This window comes from Mytilus californianus, unplaced genomic scaffold (assembly GCF_021869535.1).
Source record: "Mytilus californianus isolate M0D057914Y unplaced genomic scaffold, xbMytCali1.0.p SCAF_2, whole genome shotgun sequence".
Taxonomy (NCBI): domain Eukaryota; kingdom Metazoa; phylum Mollusca; class Bivalvia; order Mytilida; family Mytilidae; genus Mytilus; species Mytilus californianus.
In genome coordinates this window covers 89140456-89150199 of record NW_026262668.1, presented here as the reverse complement: position 1 = coordinate 89150199, position 9744 = coordinate 89140456, and the positions used below count along the sequence as shown (strand labels likewise).

General features: G+C 31.6%; 1 protein-coding gene and 1 long non-coding RNA gene across 2 annotated transcripts in view; both read left to right on the top strand.

Moving 5' to 3' along the window:
• LOC127728430 (uncharacterized) overlaps positions 1–9744 on the top strand; it is a 156549-nt gene that overhangs the window by 89134 nt on the left and 57671 nt on the right. The gene's annotated exons all lie outside the window — the stretch shown is intronic.
• LOC127728379 (probable ATP-dependent RNA helicase DDX23) overlaps positions 2–9744 on the top strand; it is a 38445-nt gene continuing 28702 nt past the window's right edge. Inside the window, exons 1-4 of the mRNA XM_052235729.1 lie at positions 2–107; positions 4056–4219; positions 5316–5426; positions 7424–7520. Coding sequence (XP_052091689.1) covers positions 4065–4219; positions 5316–5426; positions 7424–7520 — 363 coding nt within the window. The 5' untranslated portion in view covers positions 2–107; positions 4056–4064. The remainder of the gene's footprint in view (positions 108–4055; positions 4220–5315; positions 5427–7423; positions 7521–9744) is intronic.

The window sequence follows — 9744 nt, the reverse complement described above, 5'->3', positions numbered from 1 at the left end:
TTGATATAACAATAGGTACCAGATTGAAATATGTCTGCGCCCATGAACTGACCGACTATCGTTTTAAAAACGTCAATAAAAGTTTGATTTACAGACAGATATTTCAGGTATGGCACCATGGCAAATTTAGAAATAAGAATTAAAAATAATTAACATGCAGATGTTACTCATGAAAGAGGGTGATATCCGTAATCTGAGGACGAAATTTATGATTTTTTTGAAAAATCTTTTATAGAATGATTTGTATCAGAAAGTACTCCTTCGACCAATAGGCCAGTTCCGGGATAAGGTTTTCAGACGGTTCTGTCATGTGACTTCCATCACCACGTGACAAAAATGTATGCATCGTCATTTCCAACACATGTTGAGCAAACGGATGAAAAAGTTTGATTGTATACTGCACAAAATATTTGGGAAATTAAAATCTAATAAGAGGGTCACCCTCCCTCAGTCGTACAGGAATCAAGATTACTTACTTACGGAAAATAAATTATTTCTATACTACCTTACAGAATGACGATTATGGAAGTGCTCGAAACTTTTACTAGAGCAGGGAAACAGACGCGCCTTCTATCAGTCTATTTGGTAAATGACGTCATAAAGGCGCGCGAAATTGACGATCTTTTCCAGAGAAAGACATGATTCCAGAAATGACGTATTCAACAAAAAATCATTAAAAAATTAATTAGTTATACACGTTAGCGAAAGGTAATTAAGATCAAGATGCGATGATCTAAGCCTCAGACCACTACTGCATTGCCCGTCATGCCCCATAGGCTAGTCCATATAATTATGACGTCTTGATAACACTATTTTAATTTTTTGCTGTGACACCTATCGCATGGACTACCCATGGGCTCAACGGGGGCACAAGCAGACTAAGGGTTACTTTTTCATATCTAATTAAAGAATCAGAGGTGCATGGTCCTGCTGAAGTGTAACGTTTTTGGTTGAAGTGTGATGGTCCTTCGTAGATGTGCGATGGTCGATTTGAAAGCATGATGGCTAGTATAAAATCAACAGATGTGCAATTTTTATGAGAATTAGATTTTTTTTTATTATTTAGTTTATAAATTTGCATTCATTATCGTTTATAAAACATTTATGGTATTTCAATGATATGTAAATGTATGGGTAAGGGTGAAATAAAAGAAATGTTAAAAGAATGATTACTGTGGATTCATTTATTTTCGTGGGTATCAATTTTCGTGGATAGAGAAAAAAAGACGTTTCGTGGTATACATAAATTCGTGGATCGCTGATTACCAAAAAAAATAAATTCAGATACGTAATTCGTGGATTTCTTTTTGATTTAGGAGATCATATAACCTCCTTGGTTTGATAAATAATAAAACAAACAAAAAAGAAGGAATTCATTGAAAAAATTTTGAATTGTCAAAATCCTCGCTTGGTCATTCTAGGTTAAAGTGTTCATTGAAAACTATTACAATAATCATGATAATGGACAGAGACAACTAATTATTTGTTTGTTTTACAATTTATAAATTCTTGTCGGAATTTTATAAGGCATTCGAAACCCTATGATTGAAAGCTCATTCTCCTAATCACGATATAATGAACAGTCATATAAGTAAAAGGTGTGAAAATAAATGTTCCTGTCATAAACAATATTACCTACGGGCAATATCCCCGTACTTAATCCTATTGATTTTTAATCACCAGTAACCCAAACTATGACACGGTAATTAACAACTTGCAGTTATTTTCCATGAACAGTTTTGATCAATTTTTAAAAGTAAATTATCACTGATATTCGATATATTTCTTATTGATTTAATCAAAATACTTGTATGTTCTTTCAATAAAAAAACGTGTTATGTTACAATGTTTATCGCTAGTCAACACTATACTAGAACTGCATAACATAACCGGAAATAAACATCCGACTCCATACACATTTCTCGGGATTATTCTTTGTTGAATTCTTAAATTCGTGGTTCGCTGTGACCCACAAAACCCACGAAAATTGGTATACCACGAATAAAAATGAATCCACAGTATCCTACAATAAACATGTTACTATATATATATATACTTTAAACAGTGTTTGCAACATTCGAAATTCAAAAATATATTTCATTATATGAACATGATGAATGTGCTTAGTTACAGTTTCATCCTCTTTAATTTTGCTGCATGTAGACATAATTCTGTGTTTACAGTTTATCTTTACTTTGTTCCTCTCATGAGTCTCTTTTCATTGGAAATGCAATGACTATTTATCATAGCTGTTTTAAATTAAACAGATTTTCCTTGATGCTTTACTGACATGACTTAAAAACCTAAAAAAACTGCTTAAAAAAACAAATTGACTACTTAGACTACATCAGTATGTGATCATGAAAAACATGAAAAATAAAGTTGATCTAATCCATCCCACTTCAGCATTACCACCAACACATTTCAGCGTAGCTATCAACAAGATGGCGTAATAACACTTCCATAGCTATTTTGCGCGACCATCCCGGTTCAGAGTGCTACATATTCATATGACATTGGCCTTTTTTTAAAAAACCTAAATTGTATATAACCCTGTCCCTGTTACTAGACCATATTCTGTTTGGGAATCTGCAACACTTGACCTATTGACGGCATACAACAATCAGCTTTCTTTTGAGGCATCAGACATTTTCTCCTGTGTCGTCAAAATTTCATGGGGAAAGTTTGTGATGTCGTTTGCAAGTAATGGCTGACAAATAGCGTTGAGGTGTATTCTAGCTGATATTATCATCAGTTTTCATATTTGTTTAAAAAAGTGGGGGAAGATACCAAGTGGACATTCAAAACTCAGAAGTCGAAGAGAACTGACAAAGCTGTGGCAAAATGAGAAGATGACAAAAAGACAAACAAATCCAGAAAAAGTACACTGAAAGCTTCAGACTGAGCAACAGGAACCCCACTAAAAAAACCTGCATGATTGATACAGTGAGTTTTACCAGAGAGCTCATTTTGTTTGCTATAAAATCATATGTCAAATAAGCACTAGACTCATTCTTTTTGGTAATCAGATATGTACAGATTTTCAAGAAATCTTATGATTTAGAACATGGCAGCCTCTGTCAACAGGAACAGGGTAATGTGCAAATGCAACTGTTGCAAAAGAAAGTTAATGATATTGGATTATTTAAGTACAGGTTGTATATTGATTTTGAAAATGTACATCAATTTGATTTTTCTTTTTATTAACTTTGTTACTGTAATTAAGGACTTCATCCTCATATTAATAAAGAACAAAAAATTATTAAATTTGAAATTTAGAGTAGGTATTTCCAATAAGCTCTTCAGCAGTGTTTGGTTATCATATCGCAAATAGCTACGTGTATGTAGATTTATATATCCCAACCGTTTGAATAGATTATAAACAATTAGTTCCCAACATTTTTGTCCAAGGTGAGGTCTTTAGAAATGAGAATATTCCTGTTTGGTAGATTCTTATAGGTCGGGTACAACCCACAAAATTGAAAATACAATTGATTCCTTTTTATATCCCAAATTGCCCAGGCAAATGTCAGAAAATAATGTAATTAACAGGAATACAATGTAATCATTGAAAAAAAAAATTATTTTCATAACAATAGTATTTTCACCTTTTTTCGTAATGAATTGTATGTATATTAAGAAAAATACACCTTGCCTGAGACACATACATGTAAACATGTAAAAGGACCCTTAATGCCATCTAACAAAGCAAGAATACACTTAGTATTGTTATAAAGAAGCAACTTCTTGTCAACAAACTATTGAGCATATTTAGCCTGTTCTGATTTCTTTATGAATATTTATTGTTAAAAAAGGTACTGGTTGTTTTGTATTATTACTATTATCAATAACATGGTATAGGAGTCATTTTATGTGATAAAGTAATGAAAAAGTTACTATACTACCATTTTAATATTGAAGATGAACCTTTAGTTGGAAAACATTTTTCCATATGTTTTGTAAAACTAGGAACATGACCTTATTTATATATATACTATAAGTTTTGATATGAAATATCAATAAAAGGAAAACAAGGCGTAAATTTCTCATTTCAGTGTTAGAACATGGAAGTTGAGCATAGAAAGAACACAGAAGTCGAGCATAGAAAAGATGACAGGAAAAGACAACATTCACCAGAGTATGATGTGAAAAAAGAAGAAAAGAAAAGAGCTAGATCAAGGTCTCCAGAACGAAAACACAAGAAAAGAGATAGAGAAAGGTATATTTGTTCTAAGATGTATTGTAACTAGTTACACAAATTCTACCCTCAGCTGCACAATACTTATAGAAATAAGGAGATGTGGTATGATTGCCAATGAGACAACTATCCACAACAGTTCAAATGGAGTGGATGTAAGCAACTATAGGCAACTGATGGCCTTCAACAATGACAAAAAAGCCTAACCATATAGTTGGCTATAAAAGGCCAGACATGAAAAATGTGAAACAATGTAATTGAGGAAACTAATGGCCTAATTTATAACAAAACAATTTACGAAAAACAAATATGACAGATATGAACCAACGACAACCACTGAACTACACGCTCCTGACTTGGGACAGGCACATATAGAATGTGACAAGGTTAAGCATGTTTTAAGACGCTAACCCTGGTTAATGTACGTAAATCCTACACATGATGAAATGTCAATCAAACCATTAGCTTTATCATGATCATTTCTTAATTTTTCTTTAGCTGATGACATGATTTTTGAGGGTGTCAACTACAAACTTTGCTAAACATGTAAGCAAATACCATTTGGTTAATTATGATTAAGAATCATAAGTCAAATAAGGGCAGACAACACTGTTACCTTAAGAAATAAGGACAAAAACAGACTTCAAATTTGGATGATTTTAATAATCAGACAAATCTGAAATAGGGGTGACAGCTTGTTTTTTAGGGGTACTTGTAAAAAAAATGAATATTTTTCTTGTCATTGGGATAGTGCTTTAATTTTTTATCAGATCTTCTTCAAATTGGATAAGCTTTCCACTCATCTAATCTTCTTATGAATTAAATAATCTCTGAAATGGGAGACCTTTTTTTTTAAAGAGGTGGCTTTTAAAAAATATATCACTTTTAGTGCTAATTGTTTAAATGGAGCCATCATTCTTATGGTTTTTCTTCAAATGGCTTGGGGTATGTCAGTTTGCTCATTCAAGGTTCTTTCATTAACTATACTGGATTACCTCCCACCTATACTGGATTACCTCCCACATTGACAATGATAATAACAATAATAATAAAAATAGAAAACTTCTAAAATCTGTACAAGATTGAATAAATTTTGTTTTTTAATGGATTTTTTCAGACACAGATCTAGAAGTAGAGAACGTCCAAAGAGAAGTGGAAGTAAAGATAGGGATAGAAAGAGAAGTCGTAGCAGAGATAGACACAAGAAAAAGTCATCAAGAAAAGACAAGTATAACTAAATTTATTTACTTATTGTATTCTGGTTGTTAGTTGTCACAAATTCATTGAAAGTGTTCCTCTAATAAGAAATTTAACAACCTTCAGTTGTGAATACTAAACAACTTTAAAAGTATAATTTTAAAATTTATAATTTTTACCAAATGAAATCATTAAATATAAAGTAAAAAATATATTTCTTACCAAATGTGATACAATTCAAACAAGAAAACCAACAGCCTGATTACTAACAAAACAATAAATGTTAAAAAAAAAAATATGACAGACAGCAGCTAACAACAACCACTGAATTACAGGTATCTACCATCTTTTGGTGTGTATAAAACGTACCCATACATAGTACGCACCCCCCTTTTCACCCTTGAAACTTGAGAAAAAGTTTCTTATGCTTTACACGCAGGGACTTTATGGAAATATTTCAACTTGAAACTCAGTAAAATGCATCTATTGAAAATGATTTCTTTTTCGGGGACAAATTGAACTCCAGTCCTGGTTGATTACAGGATAATGAAAACGTTGTTGCAGAATAAATAACTTAACAAACAATGTTTGATTCTTTATTGTTTAACGGATATGTTTGATTGAGAACAACAGGAAGTGTTAAATCGGGAAGTTGTTTAAATGCAAATCGTAGTCAGTGAATCTTGTACAAAATACGAATTAATTACGAATATTCTTTAATACACAATAAATAAATAAATTGTAATATTTATGTTGATAAATTAGTTCTAAAATAAATATTAATCTCTGCTAATTTCATTTATTGTTTGTTGGTACTCATTGAATCCCTAAATCCTGATTATCACACTCTTATTGATAATCAATTAGGAAGTCTAATCGTTGTCAAAACAAATCAATTGACAGGTTCACTTTGTTCCTCAATCAGGTATTAAAATGGTATTTTAAAAACATGCTTACAATTTATGATTTGTATGAAGGTTTTTATAGAGGATTTTAAAATGTCACAAAGTAAAAACGTATAAAATCATCACTTTATTCAACTTCATAATATTAAAGTCACATGACATGTGATCACCTGATACTACGAAAGTGAAAAACAATGGCGGTCACTATCATCAAACGAGCGTGTTTCATTCAATTTTCATACATTCACCTTCTGTATTCCTTGTTAGAACATATCAAAAGTAAGTTATAAACTTGAGAATCACCTACACTTATTTGGCCATTGACAGAATCATCTCTAATTCGGATATGACCAAATACAACTTCCAGGCGGCAACATAGAACAGACACAAGAAAACGCAAAGAACATAACTACTAAAGCATTTACAATGTAAATGATTTTTATTTGCATATAACATTACAAATCATATACTAGAAGGTACAAATATACATTTAAAACATGACAACAATCAATTTGTTTTGCTACGAAAATATTTTCTTCCTGACCACCTGACCTGGTTTCATGGCCCAGTTTCGTACCTGAAGAAAAGTCTAAAAATCAATGTATGCATACATAATACGCACCCCCCTTCTCAGAAATCTCTTCCAGGGTTAAAATCTGTGTACTATACACACCTAAAAACGGTAACTTCAGACAGACACATCAAGAATATGGCAGGATTAAAACATGTTTGTTAGTGCTGACAACTCAATCCTCCCCAAACCTTTGACAGTGGTATAACAGCACACCATAAGACCAAGCTGTAAAAATCAGATCAAAATAGTTTGATTCATTAGATATGCCAGAAACACAAAAAACATCTAATATAGAGACAAGAGAGCATGTTCTTCCAAACATTGTTTGTTTTCTTTCAATGTAGTAAAACCTAAACATTTCCTTACAATATTATTTTATGAAACATGTTTGTTGAATATTCATTTCCAGTGTCTATGAATATAAATAGCGATTATTTAAAAGAACACTTAAACCATTTAAGTACCATAATTGCCCTGACTGATTTAATGGCAACATATTAATAAATGGTGGACTACAATAATTATTGAATATTACTTTATTGTGTTTAGGTCAACTGAAGAAGAAGAAAAAGTGCAGAAGAAAGTTCCTTTGTCACTAGAGGAATTACTGGCAAAAAAGAAAGCTGAGGAAGAAGCTCTCAGTAAAGTAGGTATTACAATATTGGTAAAGACTCTTTAATGTAATGTTTCTACCAAGGGTCCGAAAAAGGTCATATTTGCTAGTAATGACTGAAACTGAAAGCTATAAAGCTATTTGCCCTAAACGGCAGATTGGGATTAAGGTAAAATAAAAATTTACAGAAATAATTTCAGTCATTTCATTGAGATCGGGTTTCTAAATCGCCGTTTGAACGTGTTTTTGTTTTGTAATCCTTTTCTGGTAATAGAACTGCCTGAGGGCCTTCCTGATAACCATATTAATGCCTCGTGAAAATATTGGCTAATGATCATTAAACACTTTTTACCTGTGTTTTTAATTCACACCTGACAGTAATCACTAGCTCAGAACTAATATTATAAAGAAATCTAAATTCCATGACAACTTTCTTCATTATTTAATTACTTTTCATTAAAGACAATCGTCAATTCTGATTTTAAAATTCAAACTTGATTTAATTTATGTAGAAAAAAGTATTTTTTCGCAAGTCAAACATGTGCTTTATTTACTATGTAATACGCATGCATGAAATTGTCTTTACCAGATTAGACACTTTATTGTAAAATGCAAAATGATTTCATGCTAACTTAAACAAGTGCAACTATCATCTGTTATATTCAAACACTTTTAAAGGTAATAAAATTGAAAATCTGGTGATTACATGTCAATATGATAAACAGAAAGAATCCTGGAAATGAATCTGGAATCACTCATACTTTAGTATATTAACATGAAACTTCTAGTTTTTATTTCATCTTCAAATTCAAATAAAGTGTTGGCGTTTCCTGAGAAATTTACTGTTTTGAGTCATAAAAATCATTGCAATTTTAAACAGTTGCATTCCATATATTGTTCTTGTACGTTTGAGAAAAACAGTAAGAAAATTCATGAAGTAAATGTGATGAAATAGTCAATACAAATTCATTGATGCCATGAATCTAGTGTGAATTATTTCGACAGATTGAAAAAAGGGCCCCAACTTTTTAAGTCTTCTCAAAATGACCTAAATTGTGTGAAAAAAATTACCTGATCCTTGGTTCCTACACCATGTACACTCAGTGTATCCCTTGGTGTTTTTCCTTTGTTGTTTTTCCTTTTACAAAAAGATTTCTGGTTGCTTGATAATTATTTTCATTACTTAACTCTTATTATTATTTGTCTCACCATGACAAATTACAAAAAGGAAGACTTTTGTGTGCTGTTTCGGGGGCAGTAATCGTGACAGTGGAGTCAACAATCTATTATTTTGTGATAACGGTCAGTTAAAAGGGAACCACTAGTGGTAGGTCAATGATATTTGGTGTACAGTTGTATACAAATTTCTCATTTCCATGGATTTGACCTCTCTCCATCTGTTGTGGTCTAATGAATTTGAAACTTTTGCATAGCTTACATGTAAGTATGAAGTGAGATTTATTTTTCTGCAATTTTGCATACCCTGAAAAGCCCATTGTGATGCAGCTTCTCTTATAAAAAAAAAACCCAAAAGTTCTCTGAGAAATCAGTAATTTGCAAACATTAAGTAACTACATAGATTTTACACCTTTATTCTATGGTCCTCTGCTCTTCAAACTAGAAAAAAGGACCAGCTAAATCACTCGTTAAAAATAGAATTTTTTTAAGTTGAATTAACATATATTATATTTGAGTATCTCACTTTGAGGCACATTAGGGATTTTGATCCATATGTTAAAGATGTGCAAATAACATGGATAATGATTTTTATTAATTTTATGCAAATAACTATCAGCAGGGCATCAAAGGAGTCGGTTCATGAAGGGTTGAAATTGACCCTAAAATTTTTATGTTTTTTTAATCAGGCAAAAATATTACAAATTTCATATAGAAATAGTTGTGATATTACTATAAATACAAAATAACTTCATTTTGGCAAATCACATTAAAAATGACGAAGTTTTGAATCCTTAAGTGTTCATTATTTGTGTTGTAACGTCAGTTTTGCTCAAATTTTCAATAATTCTTAACATTATTTGCATAATTTACCTTGGCCGCCACTCATGATCCAGAAAGTTTTTGTGTCTAGGGATTCAATATGATCATTGGCAACTTTTGATAACAGAATATTTTGGACCCTAGGTTGCGGCCAAGGGTTTCATTAAGCTTTTAGGTCCACAAAATGCACCAAATCATCTTATTTTGACAATATATCCAAAATGTGCTGATTCTGAAGCCTCTTATGAAGGATTTATTT